Genomic DNA, 20,235 nt, shown 5'->3' on the forward strand with positions numbered 1-20,235 from the left:
TTAACTGACCTCTCCTGACACACCTTTTTTTAACCTCTAAAAGCTCCTGAACTGCTGCCAGGCCACTCATTATCCAAAGGTCTTCGTTTTAGATTCCAGTGGAGGTCCCAAAGTTTCTGAAGACACGAAGTACGCCACATCACGCTAAATTATGGGCAAACTCGTACAAAATTATGCACATCTATAATATTCCAATTTGATTGACTCGCACAACCATAAAAAGCAAAGACTTTTGCATTTTAGACATAGATACAGTTGTTCAACGACAAGCTGTAACAAGCTGAAACAGGGTATATCTCTGATGATGAGTATGTTTACATGCACGTTAGTATCCCAGTTTTGACTTTTATCCTAGTTGTGATCATCACCAGGATACAGTGTTTACACAGAACATGAGAAACCTGGTTATTCGTAACTCTCTATATAATTTCGAGAAACCCAATAGAGAATAAGATCGAATGAGAAGAATAAGAATAACAAGATGATTTTTGCAACCTTAAAGTTAAAAAAAGGGCCAATACTGTATGTTTAGGGCTTAAGTTTAAAGTGTCCTCGGGTCCTAATCCCCGAAGAGGTAGTTATCTTTAAAAAGGTTACAATAAAGTGGGTTAGAGAACTTACTAAATGGCCGAATTTTGCCTACTCTTTGTTTTTATTTTGCTCCACAATTGCATCACATTTCCAAAGCCTGTATTTTGTGGGCGCTACCTCGGAAAACCATTGTCCAATGGGCTGCTCGTACACTCTCCTGGACCCACCTTTTTGAGGTTGCTATGCCTACTACACGTTTCTCCCCGATTGACGGGCAGGCCAGCCAATCAGCATGGAGCCTGGGCGGGCGCTCGCCCTCACACTGGAAACTGTCTGGTGGGTTTCTACTACTATGATCCAACCGCTCAGGGTGCAAAGCAAGTGGCCGCGGAAAGACCGGGGATGGAAAATGTACTATAAACGTTATCGGAGGGGTCTGTCCAGGTAATAAATTATTCCGTGTCTCTCTACCTCCCGTCTGTAACACTGGTTTGAAACGCCGAGCTAATGGTAAGATGTTAAAAATATCGAGCGGGTCAGGCACGGCTGTGACATTGTTGAATTGAAACTGGCAGCAGTAGTAGACACATTTGTTTGACATATGATTCGGAGGGAAACACGGCTAACGTTGGACAGAGAAATATCTGTGATGGACAAGTAAACGTATGAGCTTAAAATGTAATGTAAATCCAGAGTCGGAACTTTAGTAGGTCAGGTTCAGTGCAAAAAACCCCCCCCAAATATCTCAGTGTTTCTAGACAGGGATCCAGAATTAGCATCGTCGGCCAAGGTGGGTCTCTGTTTTACTGGACTGAATTTTGATGGTTTTTACTTTTTGTCTGACAGTCCGCTATCTGATGCTTTCTTGGAGGCATGGAGTCAGTCAGAGGGCTTGCGTTGAAATCGATACTACTGGATTTCAGTGGTCAAATGTGGTCTCCCTGCGTCCTGAGACAGGTTGTCTTTTGTAGTGAGGAATCTTTACGAGAAGTTTGGTACAGTCGCCTAAACCCGTGACTTCAAATACAGGATTTTCGAGGGCTGATGTTGAGAATTTAAGATCCGATAATGATACAGTGGCCACTGGAACATATGGTAAACCTTTAACGTGAATTTGTCCAAGAATTGTGACCAAGATATGTACTAAGCTGGACATTTTACGGTTGACACAAACTTGTCAGAGCTTTCTGCTCGACTGTTTCTAAAGGACCTCTAATATAGACTCAGTTGGCAGATTAGTAGGTACATGTAGCTTAAATGTGTACCTGTACCTGTAGCTAATGTAGTTTAAACACAACAGACCTACAACTAATCCTGCCTTCGTGAAGGTTATAATATTCAAAACCCAAATAATAGAAACACCTGCAAGTATAACGCAATGCAGTTCAACAGCAAAACAAACTGCAGGCTCCAAAGTGACCATAAAGTTGAAACAAAACCTCTCTTTAAACAGTTTCAACACAAACTTGACATTCTAACCTTCATGAAGGGAGGATTTATTGTAAGAATCCTGGATTAAATGACATTATTTTCAGCTGCATGGAATAAACTGCCAACTAAGTGTATCTCACAAGGCATTTCTCCACTGCAATGTTTTGTTGTTTAGCGGCACACACACATGCAGATTCTGATATATCTGTCACAAACTGAATTCAGCTGATATTATCCGCCATGCAAATGTCATGGGTAGCCCCATTGTGACCCCTAGCCACCTCAGGTGCTACGTAGGACATGTGAAAGCAATGACCATTACAGATCAGAGACCCATTATGAGGTTTCTAGGTTTAGACGGAGAGAGGTGTTCATGCCTGCCAATATTAGCTGGACTGTCTTACATATCCTGTGTGAATTCTTAGAGGTAAGACACGTATATGTTTGCCTCAGTTGAAGAGTGGTACCCAACATGGAGAGACCCTGATCCAGCTCTTGTAAACTTCCTCTTGTATTCAAGAAGAATCAGATTGAACAGAGCGTTATTGAATTCCTTGGGTTGTAATATGATCGTTTGGTTTTAATACTGTCTTGAATTGAAATTTAGTATTTTGCTGTAGTTTTTTTTAAATTGACAACACTACAGAGGTGCCCTCAATATCACGCAGTAGCATCATGGAAAGGATCTTCTTTTACCAGTTATGTCGTGTTTTGTTTTATAACTTACGAAACACATTCTAGGATCCAAAAGGGCAGCTCTGCTTCTTAAATTCAAGTAAAGGATTGGCGCTTGTCATGATTCTCAAACGTCGTTTGATATTGAGGCTAAACACTGAACGACAAACCTGAACTGTCAATGTTATGCGATGACTGTAATGTTTGCAAACACGCTTAAGTTTTGAATGATGATTGGTTCAGAGACATTAAAAATTCAGATTATGAATGTGAATGTGGCTCAAAACGTTTATGGCAAGGAATTACATATTATGGGTTTTCACGGTGGCCTACTCGTCTAGAACCACAACATCCCTGATTTGAATGTGGCTGGGGACTTTTGTTTCGTGCCAGCCCCCTCCCTCTCCACATTTCCTGTTACTGTCTCCTGTATGCTATCAGTTGCGTTCAAAATGTGATAAAATTCATGTTTTAATATATACACTTTGTTTTGCTTCTAACAATAGTTTAGTGGGTGAAACGACTTCAAAAATGTGTGTAAGATGATTATTTTGGTGAGTTCTGGGTTTTCAGGAAGGCACTTTGCTTTACTGCATCACTTTTAGGAGGTGCAAGTCAGCTGGCGTCTGCTAGCAAAGCAATGACACAGGAATTCCCCTTTGATTGCCTGATAGATGTTTAGTCTTTCACTGTGACATGTGACTTAATTTCCTAACAGCTATAGCACAAGCCACAGTAGTTGCATCTTCAGACCATAGCACAGCTGTCTTCTCCTGCTACCACGGTCTGTTGGCTTGCATTGTTTTTCTCCCTCTGTCTCTGAAAGCAAATGGCAGGAGTTGAGAGTTTACTGCGGCTGGGCCTTTTCGATATCAAAGAAGTAAACGACGCTCTCCCTGGTGCCTTGACTTCAGCGGGAGATAGACCTTATCCCTGCTGAATGCTGAGAAAGTGAGTCGGGGTGAGTGGGATGGAGAGAAAAGACAGTCAGGGGAGGGGGTTTCACTGGATCATTGGATGAAAAAATGCACCAGTGTTGGGTGGAATGGCTGTGTGTTCTCACCTAACCTGAGTATACAGGCATGATTTTGGCAGATCATATTTCAGGTTGGGTAATTCTTGAAGATCAGTTTTCATTCACTGACCAAAGGTTGTTTTCTATAATATGTCTGTTGAGACTCCTCAGTAATGTATATCTAAAGGCATGATTATACTTAGACCACAAGTAAAAATCTCTGGCTCTAAAAGGGGACGTACAGTATATTTAAAATAAAAGATACTTTCCCCTAACTGTGGATTTTCCTTAGGCTGTTACTTTATTGAACGGCATTGCCAGTCTGTTTGTTGGTCGTTCGGTTGGTCCACTACTACATTAGTTTAGACCGAGATATTCCAGCAACTATGGGATGAATTGCCATGAAATTCGGTACAGATATCCATGGTGACCAGAGGATGACTTTGGTGATTTGACTTTTAATCTAGAGCCAGAGGAAGGTTGACATTTTTCTTCACAATTAGCATGACTGCTAACTGTAAAGAAAAGTGCAAGCATGTCTGCAAACTTATAGTCTGGTTTAAACTACCCTTCACTGTTTTCACTTTGTCACATCATAACTAATTATGATGTTGCTGGAACAACATGATTTTTAAGCTTCTGTTGCTGATGACAGAGAAAATCTTGCAGGACCAGCGCACCCAAAGCCTGAAGTCTAAAACTGGTCATTAAATGTTAACATCTAGTGTGAGCAATAATTGTTGTAACGGTATGTTGGGTTGAGTGAGCTCCGGGGCTAGTTGCTAGCATTGTCATTACACCAGAGATTATGATAAATATTGCATGGTAACATATGACATGGTTCTCCTAATATCTTTACAACTATCTAGATAAGCGATCAGTGCTTTAAAAAGTCATTTTCAAGCAAAAATAATGAACATTCTCTAGTTCAGGCTTAACTTTTAGGATTTCCTGCTTTACTTAGTACTGTGTGGTGGTAAATGTCATTTATTTGGGTTTGAAGACCCCGATTGCCTCATTAGGCTTTGAGAAGGTGTTGGTTATTTGTTAATTTGCCGACATGTTATTGACCAAACAGTTAGTTAATCTAGGAAATAATAGTCAGGTTTTTTAATAATTAAAAAAATGACTCGCAGCCCTACTCCTGAATAGATTCTTAGATCAGTTACAGTAGGTGTTAGAGGTTAAGATTTGGCTGTTGTTTGAAAATTCACATCATGATACATGAACATTTGTGATGTGATGTTTTGTTTTTTCTTTCTTTTCATTTTCATCCTAGTAAAATGATGAAATTTTGTTATATTTTGCAAGATGAGGGCGCTATCATGATTAAAGCAACAATCAACTGTTGTCTGCAGCTGTATAAGCAAGGACAAGTTGGAATACCTCTAGGTGAGATTTGCAGCAGGTTGTTATCTATGCAGCCGAAGAAAGTGAGGAGCAAGATAATACATGCAATTTAAAAAAGTGCCTAAACCTCTGGCAACACCCTCAAGCTTATGCTGACTGACCGTTTCCTCACAGCTAATTACTACACCGCGAACACTTCTGTAAAGCCCTCCACACATCAGTGATGGAGGTTGACAGAAAGCGGGGGGAAGGTGAGGAGAAAATAAAGAAGTAGGTGAATAAAAAGCTCCCTGTTTTGCATTTAGATTTGAATGCACTAGATGTCTGTGCAGGGCCGAAGTTTTATCAGACAACAACCTGCTGAGCGGCCTTTTGGCTTAAATATTCAAACGGGCAACAACGCTCACATGCACACGCATGTAGCCATGCATAGATAATCAGCTGGACTCTTCAGTTTCCCTGATGACTCTTCTTTATCTCTCGTTGACCCAAAAAGATCTTCTTACTATTACTTATTGTCATCCTGCCTCCCTCTTTCTCTATTGGCTCTCCGGCAACACATTATATGGTGCCCATGACAAATATTAATTATGCACGTGAAGCCTCTCATATGTAGGCTGGAGTGCTGCAAGGCCTTCTCTCGTCTTTGCCAAGCAGGGCAGGGCCCAGAGGCAGGATATCTCAGGCAGGAAACAGTAAAGCTAACCTGTTACACAATGAATACATAAACAAAACTCTTAGTACTTTTAATTCAGTCTTGATTTATGGGGCATTTCATTTTTTGCAATATACACTGGGTGCAGTCAGGTGACAACAGGCAACATCCTGCTGGGAAATATTGTCAAAGCCCCTCCTGTAAAACCATGACCTGTGCCTGAGGCTGTGAATGGTGCCAGCCAAGGTCCCCTCATGGCAGATGGGAGGATCCCGGGGCAGGATGGAGGAGGACGCCTAACCCCCCCCCCCCCCGGCTCTGGTTCTGGGTCTATTTCTGGGTCACTGGTTCATTTTATGCTGTGCTTCGCTCAAGAGGCAAGACTGAGAAGGAAAGGTGAATGACAAATAATTTTGTTGATTTGCTTAATAGCAGCATGAAGAGGGATATTTCATTCACAGATTATTTTAATTACCTCAGAATTAAAAAGAAATCAGCTACAGCCAAGAGCTGGGAAACCTCTTATTTAATTACACGTATACACTGTATATTCATTTACAATGAGACCTCATAATGATGTTCTTAATCACTTGTTTTAAAGTGTATTTAAAATGCTGTTTTATCTTTTTCCTATTCATTATTCATGTAACAGATATCAGATAACTAGAGCTGACACAATTATTCCTGTAATAAACGGGCAGAAAATTTGATAATAGATAAATGAAGTCATTTATCGAGCATAAATTCCCTGATTTTAAGCCTTTCAAATGTGAAGATTTGCTGCCGCTGCTGTGTTTTGTATCATTGCAACTGTTAAAACAAACTTTTCAAACACATACACGTGGTTATTTTTATACCAAGCGATTAATCAATTAATCAAGAAAACAACTACCAGATTAATCAAATAGGAAAACAATCTTTAGTCGCAGTTTTTTTTTAAAGTGCTGTCTGTTCTTTTTTTTGCTGATTTTCTCTGTTTTTACATAATTAAGGTAGAATATTTTTGTGTTTTGGACTGTTGGTCAGACAAAACAAGCAATTCAAAGATGTTGCCTTTGGCTTTGGGAAATTGTAATGGGCACTATTTAGAGTCCATAGACTAAATGAACGAATACTGTAAAACGGATTCATCAACAGTGAAAACAGAGCTGACAAATTGATTAATCATCAACAACTTCGATTAGTGGTCTCGACTACTTTTCAAGCAAAAATGCCAACTATTCTCTCATTCTTACTTCCCAATTGTGTGATTTTGCGTCTCTTAGTCTTCTGTGATAATAAATAGAATATTTGTGGGATTTGGGCTGACGGTAGCAATTTGATGAAGTTATCTTGGGCTTTAGGAAATTGTGATGGGCTTTTCTCACTATTTTCTGACATGTTATAGACCCAAAAATTAAACGGAAAAGGATCAGCAAATTGATCAATAAAAAGGTCGCAGGATTAACCTCTGAACCATTTCGTCAATGTCAACGTGATGTTGTCGGATGTCTTGTTTTGTCTGACCTACAGTTCAAAACCCAAAGATATTCAGTTTACTGTCAGATCTGACAAAGAAAAGCATCAAATCCTCACATTTGAGGAGCTGGAACAAGCAAATATTTGGCATATTTACTTAAAAAATTACTAAAACAATTTTCGATTGTTGCAGATTTATTTGCTGCCGATCGACTTAACGATTAATAGACTAATCGTTGCAGCTCTAATTGATAACGTAAATAATTGTTATTTGCAGCCCTAATTGTTTTGTGTGCTGGCTTTACAGCAGTGTGGGGGAGTAGTTGGCGGTGATTTCAAGGTGAGATCATTTTTTATCATAATAGAAAAAAAGTGGGAAATGTCCTTATTTACAGTTGGACTGTGTAATGATGTTTATAATCACTTCTTTCACAGTGTGTTTACAATGCTACGTTACTCTTTTACCCAGTCATTTAAAAAATATCTGATATGATGTATGTAGTTTGTCAAATATGTGGCAGGAAAAGAGAGAAAAATTCTATTCAATAAGAGGGAGCCTTGGTAATGAGTTACTAAGGCAAGAAAAGAATACAACTGGAACACAACCCATAAGAGATGGAAATGAGTCCCAACCTCTCCTCACATACAACCAGCTGCAGCAGGAGACTCAACAGTCTTAATTTACAGCTGCAGTACTACAAACTCATCTCAAGCCTGTGTATGGACCTCGTTTTCATGTGTATAGCGCGAGTGCTTGCTGTCACGCCGGGCGCTCTCTGCTCTCACACAGCTGGTCATGCCAGGGCTTGGAAGTGATGCCTGCCTGGCACGTAGTCATAGACTGGACTGGACTGAGGCTGTGTGCTGCAGTGACAAAAGCACATTCAGGCCGGGACAATGGGGAGCTGACAGCCTGGGTTGTGTTTATCACTCTGCTTTTTCTCTCTCTCTCTCTCCCTCACAGCCTCCTGTCTATTGTGTTTTCTGTCTCACTGTTTCTCTCTCTCTGTGTCTCAGTCACTGAAAGCTCGAGTACACGCTCACCAAGCAGCCTGTTTATCGCTTTGAGAGAATGGCTCCGTGCAGTGTTGCTTTAGTCATTAAATACAAGGTGTAATTCTACCGTCAAGTTGTTGGTTTCACTGTGTCATTGTTAAAGTGTAGACTCTGGTTTTAGTCTGCTTTTGTTGACGTACTTGGCTTTGTGGCCTCAGCTGACAATTGGGGTTGATGAATTTGTTGTCCATGATTTGTTGCAATCATCTTTCTCTTATAATAAACAATGACTCACCACCCCTGATCTGTGTTGTAAGATCAGGGGTCTGATGCGAACAGCCGATCTGATCTGCTTTTCAACAGGAGGCTTCAGACATCAGTTTATGGAGTGGCACACCTATTTTTCCATCAATCTATTAATCTTTGTGTTCGTAAGATGTCAGAAAATAATGAAAAAGGCTCATCACGATTTCTCAGAGCCAAGCGGACGTATTCAGATTTCTATGTGCTCAGCTAACAGTCCAAAACACAACATTTACAATGACTTGAAACTGAGAAAAGCAACAAATTCTCACATTTGGAAAACTGGAACAACAGAATGCTTGACATGTTTGCTTGAGAAATGATTGATCGAGATAGTTTAGAGGCTAAACAATTAGTTGAATGATTGATTAGTTGATCGACAGAAAATTCATCAGCAACTTTTTTTGATAATCATTCCCGTCATTTTTCAAGCAAAAATGCTAAACAAACATTCTCTAGTTTATGTTTCTCAAATGTAAATATTTGCTAACGTTCTTAGACACATAAGACAGTACACTGAATATCTTTTAGGTTTTGGACTCATGGTCACAATTAACAAGAACACCACTTTGGGTCCTATTGGGCAATTTTTACTATTTTCTGACATTTTAAAGACTAAAATGTAATTGATTAATTAAGAAAATGATCTTCAAATTATCTGATAATGAAAATAATCATTAGTTGCAGCCCTAAAATCTTTATTGATAAATTTTCATACGGGGGTTATGATCTCCCATCATGAATGACCATTTGTTATCAAGTTCACATTTGGGTCACATGATGACTCCTGAGCTATCACCATTCACTGAAATGAAGACCATGAGATGTAGTTGAAAGCTCCAGATCCTTAGTAATTTTACTTTTTGAGCTGAGATTCTCTTCACCATGTATTGTTCACAAAGGCTTAAGAATAAATATCCATGCACGGATTAGTTTTCAGTCAGTAAATCAGTTTCTTAATCGTTTAGATGAGTTTCACTACCATGTTTTGTCTGAGCGACACTGATTATGCAGACAGATAACTTTAGTTGTGGAAATAGACAGAAAAATAAAAGGATCATTAAAACACTGACTGCATGCAGACATGAGCTCTTTGTTGTGCTGCATAAGTGTTGCAAAAATAAATTCTGACTAATGGAAAGAGAAACTAAATTGAATGACATCTAGATGAACTAAAAGCTTATATTGGAGCTGGACTGATCATGTCAGCCCACACAGGTTTTATATTCATGAAAGAAACTATTAAATGTCCATAGAGAAGTCTTGCTCTAAATTACCAGCCATAGCAGTGAGTCATCCTGCGCCGGTAGATGTGGTAGAGGAGTGCAGAAGACTGTCGGTGGTGGTGACGGGGAAATTAGGCCCGACACAAAATAATCTCTCCTCCACGCTTTGCCAAATAAGGTTTAAAACTAATACTGAAGGACAGACAAGTCGATCTGCAGTGCAGTAGACTTCTCTGTGAGGCTCCAGCTGCTCCATAAATTCAGTCTGTTTGTCCTTGCCCTACCTTGCTCAGTGCCTCACAACTGCGCTGACAAAACAGAAATGACTGCATTGCTGTAAGCTATTATTTTCATTACTGATTAATCTGTTGATCATTTTGTCAGTAATGGCCACCGTAATTTTCCAGAGTCCAAGGGGAGGTTTTCAGACGTCTTTTTCTGTCTGCCGGATCAATTTTTATTCATTTTAGTGATGGGGCTCCATGGCAATGGCAGTATGTTGATCTTTATGTTGATCGGTCCACCAGTTAGGTCAAGCCTGAAATATCTAAACAACTATTCGATGAATTGCCATGACATTTTGTACAGACATTCATGAGCCCCACAGGACAAGCCCCGCTGATTTTGGTGATACCCTGAATTTTCCTGCACCACTAGCAGGTCAAAGTTTTCATTTATGTAATATCTCAACATCTACTCAGTGGATTGTCACAAATTGTAGTATAGATATTCTTGGTTTTCTCGACAATTTGTCCTAATTAGTAAATGCAAGCATGCTAAAACGCTAAACTAAGATGATGAAAGTTATTATAGTTATTATTATTGTTATTATTACTGTTATTATTATTATTATTATTATTATTATGCAAGCATTATAGCTGCCTAACATCAGCGTTGTGAGCATGTTAGCAATTAGCTTAAAGCACCGCTGTGCTGAAGTACAGCCTCAAATAGATGCTAGCATCACTGTAGACTCTTAGTTTTGTTTCTTAATCGAGTGATCAACTAATTGTTTCAACACCTATGGACACCAGCAGTTTGTAAGCTGTAGTAGATAACCATTTTTAGCCAATAAAATACACAAAACTGTAATGATCCCTCCTTGAATATACCTCACTTCCACCTGACATTGAAAGACGTCGTCTTTCAATCTTTTGCTACATGTTTCAGGGAACCCTTTTTTATTTAGCTGCTTTGTCACCTAACTCTTTGGCTCATCCTTTCATCTTGTCCTTTACCTGTTTGTAGGCTTGTTTATGTTTATCTGTCTGATTTTGCATTGTGGCGGTGTTTGTTTTATCTCTTAGTCTCACCATCCACCGGCCTCGCCTTACTCCTCTCTGTTTTTCACCTCTACCTGTCCTTGTTCCTTTTTCTGCTCTCTTCCTCTGTACCATTTTCAGTCTCCCTCCTGCTTTGCTCCCTGAGCTTGCGACAAAAATGCCTGTTCAGAGGTTAGTGAAGCATCTTTACTCCACACTTGACTGTGTCATTACATTTAACCCAATTCCGTTTTTATTTGGTCTCTGAGCCAGAGGAGGCGGTTGTTCTCCGGCGTATCCACTGTGAGTGTGAAGAGACACACTGGGAGAAATTCCTGTCCAGCCTCTCATGTTTTCTCCCACCCAGAGGAGGGAGAGAGGCAGGTAGAGGTGGTGAGGAGGCGGGAGTTTGTGTTGACCTTCCCTCCCTTCCTTCAGAGAGACATCTGTGAGTCAATCCCTCTCTTGCAAAAGAAAGAGGAAAGGGAAAAAAAACAGAAATTGCTGAGTATGGGTGGAGAGGACGCACCATTTATTTCCTGCAGGAATTAAATGGGTTGTGGATAGTTTTTTTTGTCTGTGTATGAGACTTTGTTTCACTCGCCCCCATCTGCTTTTATAAGTCCTAATTTTTCATGGCAGCCATCTCTTTTTTTGTCAGGCACTGTGTGAGGGTATTAAGGTTCAGAGAGCAGAAGAAGAGGTTAGTTTGTGTCCATTGATAATATGATCCTCACCTCAAACCTTGTGTTTATTTTCTAAAAATTGCTTTACTAACGATTGACTGTGCTGCTGCTCCATCTCTGATGATTGCAGTGCAAAGAGGATTACAAGGCATGGATAATAGGTATTTTAAATTATGCTTGTATCTGATAGGAAACAAGTTGCAGAGTAGCTGTTTCTAAACCACAGAAAGTGAGATTTCCAAAAAATGTTTTATGTTATTGATTTTTAGCTGTACTAGCGGGATGGCTCTAAGGACAGCAGTGTTTGTCTGTTCCACCACTTTGGCCCCGACTGGAATCTGTCAACAACTGCTGAATGGATTCCCATGAAATTTTGTACAGATATTCATGGTCCCCGGATGATCCGTCCTCATGACTATGGTGATCCCCTGACTTTTCATCTAGCGCCCCCATGACATTGATAGAGCTGTCACTTTTTCAAAAAGTCAAGTTTGAATGAATTCGAACTGGCAAATAATGAAGTCGAACTAATTCGAACCTAATCCATGTAGCATATATCCAATCCATACATACCCCTTTACTCTAAATGTTTTTCCATGTGGTGTCATGAGCTCATATTCTTGTATATACATCATCTTACTGATGAAGGCCTATTAGCAAACCTTAACATTCTGGTGGTAAGCCGACAGGTAACTCCTCAGATTTGTTGTTGTAGAGTAAGGCTGCATTTTTTTTTTTTTTTTTAACAAAGTCTGCAAATGGCCTTTACTTTACCTTCCCCTTGCACTTAGCTCTGGCTGAGAGTGCTTGAAGAGTATTTCCTCTCTGACTGTTTTTTTTTTTTTTTCTTCTTTTTTTTTTGGGTCCCTGGATTTACTGCATGAGAGACTGATTAAGCACATCTTGGCCTCTGCTTCTTTTTTGAAATTGGCCAAATATGTTGGAACAATCCTCTCCTTGCTGGTAAAACATGCACCTTCACTACTTAAAAGTAAAAGATGATAAAAGGCTAGATATCAAGGAGGAAATGATGACATGATATGGAAACAGATGCCTAGTGACCAGTGGATAACTCAGTCAGTTTGCTTCAGTTATTACAGATATAGAGCTCTGTTCAAAAGATTATTCTATGCTGGCACCACTTTGAAAAATTTTACATGTTGGAATTTCAGGGGAAAAAATAACTGATAATTGTTTCTTTGTTGTGGTCGGTATTATCTATGATAATCAAGAACATTACTCTAGCAGCTGCACAAATATGAATAGGAGAATAAAGGCTAATTTTTTCGGATTGACAGGTTTATTTTTCTGCTGTCCGTTCAAACACACAAGAAAACAAATTGTAGTTAACTTAAGAAATGCTATTTTTTCTGCCATTCTTCTGTATGCTTTCTCCTCTAATATTGATAACAGCCAGCAATTGATTTAAATTCATCAATCTGACTTGGTTATGATTATGCTTGTTTTGTCCATTCACAGTCACAGAAGAGCTGAAGCTTTTGTAAGAAAAAATCCCCACATTATCAAATGTAATTCTTGGGGCCGAAATTCTGTTATTGGAATCATAATAGTAATTTAATTATCTCATATCTGAGAATAAGATATGAACCTCCAGTCTATTGTGTATCCCTAACTCTTGTCCTTTTGTAGCAGACATGTGACACTGAGCGTGATGCACTGACGCAAAACGAAATTTTCTCGCATTTAAGTTTCCCAAGCCCTGAGCTGTCTCCTCTCTGTGTATCATTTTGTTTTCTTACAGTTGATTGTTTTTGCCTACAATTGGTTGTTATTTGCTCCTGTGGTTGACCCATGTGTGCATGGGGACACACAAATTTGCAGAGGCATTTCATTTCTGAGAAAAAAAAAAGATCTCGCCGAAACAAGGAATCAAGGTCATAGTGTGTCCCACTTCTTCTCTGGGCTTTGTTTGCCTCTGAGCTGATTTCAGCTGAATGTCGAGTTGGAACCAGATGGAGATTGCTGGATGTCAGCCACTTCTATACATCCCACTGTGACTGGTATCCACAGGGGGTCCCGGTGCATACCTCTCTCTGTCTTTGTGTTTCTGGATCGGGCTGTGTGAAAACGGTGAGGATTAATACAAAATGGCTAATTAGCTCAGATATACAGGATGTTTCAATATGGCATACCCGGCTGTCACAAGAGGAAATGAGTGGATTCTGTCTCCCTCACCATCACAGTTTATCTCTTGTACTCCCCCTATTCCCCCGTTCTGTTTTCCTGAAAACCATCTAGTGCTTTGGTCAGGATTACTGTCCCCTTGCATGGGTATTTTACCATGAAAAATCTGGCCAGTCAGCTTTTATTGGCAGTGGGTTTCTCCAGAAATCTCACTTCACTCATTGGCTGTGTTGAACAGCTGAACAGTCAAGTGCCACCGCTTTATGAACTTATCAATGGGTTGTAGCAGAACGAAGTGAGCAGTGAAGACCTCTACCTGTTCGTTTATATTATCAATTAATTTTTGTGCCCGAATGTTTTCTAAACTTTCAGATATTGATCCCCAAAATGTTGTTAAGATATTGTGTCAATATTAGGACTGGGCAATAAACTGAATTGATCAAATATTAACATTATGTATTCTTACTGATCCAGGTCTACTAATATTCCATTTTTCACTAAATAAATAGTTTGAATTCTAATATTTACCTTACCCTTATTTATATAAATCCAGTGGACAAAATATTAGAAACACCCTTTACTTTAATGTACTTTAATGTACTTTAATGATCGCTTAAGTCATTATTTAAGCAAAAATGGCAAAAAGTCACTGGTTCCAGGTCCTCAAATCTGAATATTTTCTTGTTTTCCTACTTTTCTGTGATTGTAAACTCAATATCTTCTGGTTTTGGATGGTTGGTTGGACTAAACAAGACATTTTAAGATGTCACCATGGGCCCTGGGATCTCGTGATGAGCATTTTTTGCTATTTGCCGACATTCTGTACACCGAAGGATCAATGGATAATGAAAATAATTATTTGTAGCCCAAATTATAACCTCCATGAAGGTAGGATTTATTGCAGGGATGTTGTATTAGACTGCGTATATTGTAGCTCTGTGAAACTACTACACTGGCAGCTGAGTGTATAATGATATGTTCGATCAGTCAGTCAATCCACAGAATGTGAATTAATACTGTATTAATAAAGGACAGAGAAATCATCAATGAACCAGCATGAGAAATGAAATATCATGCACTGATTTACTGGACTCATGCATTACATCAGACAAATTGTTTCTCACACCACATTATTAGTACAAGACGATCATACTGTCACATTGAGTCCACTGAAAATAAATAAAAGGTAATATTGAATTATCGCCTAGCCCTGCTCTGTCCAGCTCTGCCAAACAGAATGCTGTCTGCAGGAGGCTCCCGTCCCACTGCTGAGCTAATTAACAAGGTGTGAGGTGTGTGTGTGCTTGCATGTGCGTGCGTGTCGTGTTGTTTTTTTGTTTGTTTTCCCTATGTGTGTTGCTGCTGCTTGATGCCAGGTCACCAGGGCTGAGCTGAGTCTGTACCAGTGCAGGGAAAGGGCTGTTGTCAGCACACACACACACACACACACACACACACACACACACACACACACACACACACACACACACACACACACACATATATACACACACACACATATACACACACACATATACACACACACACATACACATATACATATACACATACATACATATACACATACATACATACACACATACACATATACATACATACACACATATATACATACACACACATATACATACATACACACACATATACATACATACATACACATATACATAAATACATACATATACACATACATACACACACACACATACACACACACACACACACACACACACACACACACACACACACACACACACACACACATACACACACACGTACATACATACACACACACACACACACACACACACACATATACATACATACACACATACACACACACACACAGAGTCAGCAAAATGACAGATAACAGGAATCCTATGTGAGGACAGTCCTGGAGAAACACTTTTCCATTATGGATTCTCTGGGAAGGGGGCACAACCAAATTCCAATGCTTTTGCATGTGTGTGTGTGTGTTCTTTACTGTGTGTGTTTGTGTGAGTAGAGGGTCAGAAGGAGTATGCTCAGCTGCTGCTGCACTGTATTCCCTCAGCCAATTAAAAATTCTAAAACTAAATAATCAACTGCGACCGCTCACGCGCATGAGCGATGGTAATCAGTCAGCAGATAAGAAAAATGCAGCCACAGATGTGAGTTGATCAACAGCAGCATCTGACTGAATGTGAATCAACCAGTCACTCAAACTGCAGCTACCACTTTCACAAGGTGTGATCATCTCCTTGGTGGCTACCTCTGTCTTTTCAGCCTCGTTCCCTCCATCGATTTATCTCTCCTCCCCTGTATTCCCTCACTCCCCCCCCAGCTCTTTTGTTCTCCTCCTCCCTGCCTCCTTCCTCAGCTCCCTCCATCCTCCGAGTTTATCCTTTGAAGTCATTTGTTAAGCTCTCCTCTGCTCTCTCTCAGGAGTTCTCTTCCTACACTGAAGGTGTCTCAGGAGTTTTTATAAAGCCAGGCCTTTCTGGAAGCTTGTTTATGTGCAATTTGCTGACACGCTTATACTGCAGTTTATTTTCAGAAAGCAGAGAAAAAAGGCTGAAAATAAAAACATTTTACAGGTTGTTACAAGGAACCTAAAGGGCTCCAGTTCATTCTCACCAGGACTTGGCCTGTGATGTGGAGAAAACGGAGGTCAAGCAGAATGGAAAAGAAAGGTCTTAACGTCAGCTTTTTTCTCTAATGCAGCTCTACCTCTTTTACAGATTGCTGTGAATCTCTGAGTGAAGATGGCCTTCTTTCAGAACAATTTCTGGGTAAGTGTCTTGAAAACAGAAAAATGGAGATTATGCTGAAGAACATGTTTATTATGGTTATGTTGATCAGTTTTTTTTATGCCTTAAGCTTTAACTGCCATGTATGGCTGATTCACGTATTATACAGTTAGGTAGTATTTGGACAGTGAAACAATTTCGTAATTTTGCCTCTGTACACCACCACACTGGATGTGAAATGAAGCCATCACGATGTGACTGAAGTGTAGACTTTCAGCTTCAATTCAAAGGGTTTAACAAAAATATCCCATTAATCTTTTAGGAATTACAGCCATTTTAATACATAGTCCCTCCATTTTCAGAGGCTCAAAAGTTATTGGAGAAGCTAACATAATTATGAATATAAAGATTAGTTTTTAATGCTTAGATGAAAATCCTTTGCAGTCAGTGACATGAGATGCTTTGCCAGACCTTTACTGCATTTGGCTATATATAGTACAGCCCTATACGCTTCAGAATCAATGAGCAGTCACATCAGCAATTAACAGCAGTGACCCTGTTCCATTGGCAGCCATACATGCCCATGCCATGACACTGCCTAATCTGTCTAATCTAATCTGGCCTTTCTGTTCTTGAGTGTTACCAGTGGTTTGCAGCTTGTGGTAAACCCTCTGTATTTACATTCATGAAGGCGTCTCTTGATCGTAGACTTTGACAATGATATACCTACCTCCTCGAGAGTGTTCTTGACCTGACTACATGTTGTGAAGGGGTTTTTTCTTCACCAAGGGAAAAATTCTGTGATCATCTGCTTCAGTTGTCTTCAGCGGTCTTCCGGGCCTTTTGGTTTTGCTGAGCTCGCCAGTACATTCCCTCTTTTTAAGAATGTACCAAGTTGTTGAATTGCCCACTCCTAAAGTTTCTTCTATCTGTCTGATAGGTTTGTTTTTTCAGTCTAATGATGGGCTCCTTCATATGCATCCACACCTCTTTGGACGCAAATTGAGAGTTCCCATGAACAGTTACCAAATGCAAGTTCACCACTTGGAATGAGCTCCAGACCTTATACCTGCTTAATTTTTCATGGAAGCAATGAAAGAACAGGCCACACCTGGCCCTGAGACTGATTGTCATTCAACTATCCAATTACTTTTGAGCCTCTGAAAATGAGGGACAATGTATAAAAAGGGGCTATAATTCCTAAATGGTTAATGTCATATTTTTGTGAAATCCTTTCAATTAAAGCTGAAAGTCTACACTTCAATCACATCTTAGTTCCAAAAATTGCTTCACTGTCCAAATACCTGTAGCTGAATCACAGCTATGAGTCACTGAGCTTTCATTTATATTCTCAGTCGACAGCCGAGCTTCTGGCTCCCTGCTGCTCGTCAGGTATGCACTGGAACACTCACTGTCTCCCTCCTTCGCTCGCTGGCAAACAATAGAGGTCGATCTTGTATTCAGCCCTCTGCCACATGGAAAGCAGTCCCATTCAGATTATTCTTGTAAGAGGAGATAATGTCACTTTCTACGGTGTTACTGAATGGTTCTTTTCTGAAGCATTTGTCATGGCTTTTAACTTGCTATTAGTTTTATATTTGTTTGATCTAACTCTGTGTTACCTACCATTGTGTTGTCACTGGGGCCAATACGATACCTGAGTTTCAGAACCAATTCCATAACATACTTTTTTTGATTATTTAGTTGATACCTTAGGGGAATATGGATTGGTTTTAATAGCGGTCATTATTTGGTGATGATGGTTGCGAGATGCAGTTGAAAGCCAATAGGTGGACCTTGTGTAAAGATATACAGGTAGGTCTATAAGTATTTGGACAGTGACACAGTTTTTCGTAATTTTGCCTCTGTACACCACCACAGTGGATTTGAAAAGAAGCCATCGAGATGTTGTTTAAGTGTAAACTTTCAACCATAATTGCCTCAAACAGCCACTGTACCAAATGTGCGTTAGCTGTAAGAATGCTAGCAAAGGATACACCAACTGTATCTCTCTCAGTGTGTCACAACTAACCAGAATTTGTATCTTTTTCTTATTTCCCTTCAGTCTCGTTACGTTTTCCTCTTCTCCCTGTACATTTACGAAGAAGATTGATAAAACCCCGGGATACGCGCAAATTTTAATGCTCGAGTTGAAACGTTTTCAACTAGCATAGATATGTTTTCGCATTCAAACTGTCTTCACACCGACCGTCTATGCAACCGTGCCGCCTCTAAATTCGCTTTGCGATGCGTCTAAACACACAGTAAGACTTCACTCAGTAAGACCACACTTCATTGCCAACTTACCATATGTCATACTTAACAATACTCAGTGCTATGGACACATTTCTGTCAGTTTCTCCCCAGATTTCCTATGTACAAGAATATTCTAATATTAGACTATTAGAAACACATTTCAACATGAGGCAGGCCAGCAAACCACCACTAACTTTATAATAAAAAATTAGGATTGAGTTGTATCAGCAACTCTCTAATGTTGTCTCACAAGCATCACAAAGAGAGGTTTTATTATTAGATAGCGAGAAGTGTACATAATAAACTGATAACTCAATATAGTAATATTAGTTGATTATGGCATTAATTATCTTAATTTGTGCTGTAATTAATGGCCTCATTAGCAACTTTCCACAGATGTGTAAAGTGGAGGATCGAAAACTCTCTTTCAACGTCACCCTCATCCCCGAGTGACTTTGTCGGCTGTTACAAGAGCACTCTCCCCCATTTTCTCCTTTCTCCTCACTTCCTCCCCTCCGCTCCCTCCCTGCACACCTGGTGCATCTATTTCAGGTGTGCCCTACTTCGCCTCCCTTGCCTCATCAGTCTACGAAATGTCCTCTGTAATATTTTAGCAGTTGAACCCAAAAGAGCTACTCAGATACAGAAATAAGATTTGGGAGGATTCCTTATCCTGTAACGAGGCTTTTTCCCTAATGCAGCAATGATGATGGAGTGGCTATTTGTGGATCATTCTGTCTTTCCGTCTGTCTGACCATGTAGAATATTAAAAGATATCTCTGATAACATCATCTCGGCTTTTGTCTGAATGATAATTCATCTTTGTATTGTGGTGCAGCATCTAAAATTTTGAATTGATAATAAGACACACACTGCAGCTCAAAACTTTTGGTGTGTGGACATGCATGTGCGTTCGCAATGAATGAGTAAGATTGAGGGTGTAATAATTGTAACTGTGGAGTTTTTGTACAGTCTTGCACTGTTTTTGTTGTTGGATTTTTTTTTTTTTTTTGCCCACCCAACGTCCATCTATGATCTATGGATGGTGTCATAGTGCAGTCTTTGTGCTTGGGGCACAGAGAAGCAGACAAGCAGGTCTGCGGGTAGGGAGGCGAGTGGAAAAAGCCAAGAAAATGAGAGCAAACTGGTCGGGAACGAAGCAGAATTTCAGCCAGGCACAAGGACAAGGTCATAGAGCTGCCTAGCTCCTGTATTACAGAGAAGATTGAGAGCTTCATCACAGTGCTTGCCTCTATATATGCAAAAAAAAGCTTAATTTTCTTCATTATTTAAGCTAACCTTTTTTTGTTACTCGTGTGCGTGCATGTGTGTCTATGTATACGTGACTGTGTTTCCCACCAAGCGTGCTTTCAGACACAAATAGCTGTGTAATACAAATCAACCCTTTAGTTAATTAGCCAGCACAGCCACTTGGGAACCGGTCACAAACACAGAGCCTCGTCTTGTTTGGCTCAAGAACATTCACAGCCGCTCAC

The 20,235-nt window shown here is 39.9% G+C and overlaps 1 protein-coding gene across 3 annotated transcripts in view; it reads left to right on the plus strand.

Annotated features, from left to right (window-relative positions):
- Positions 1 to 881: 881 nt before the first annotated feature.
- Positions 882 to 20,235, plus strand: part of fcho1 (FCH and mu domain containing endocytic adaptor 1) — a 66,419-nt gene continuing 47,065 nt past the window's right edge. For 2 of the 3 annotated variants that reach the window (XM_040129639.1, XM_040129641.1), the window contains exons 1-2: positions 882 to 975; positions 16,475 to 16,525. In XM_040129639.1, coding sequence (XP_039985573.1) covers positions 16,499 to 16,525 — 27 coding nt within the window. In that variant the 5' untranslated portion in view covers positions 882 to 975; positions 16,475 to 16,498. The other variant, XM_040129640.1, reaches the window with a different exon arrangement.

The sequence above is a fragment of the Xiphias gladius genome, chromosome 6 (genome assembly GCF_016859285.1).
Source record: "Xiphias gladius isolate SHS-SW01 ecotype Sanya breed wild chromosome 6, ASM1685928v1, whole genome shotgun sequence".
NCBI lineage: Eukaryota > Metazoa > Chordata > Actinopteri > Istiophoriformes > Xiphiidae > Xiphias > Xiphias gladius.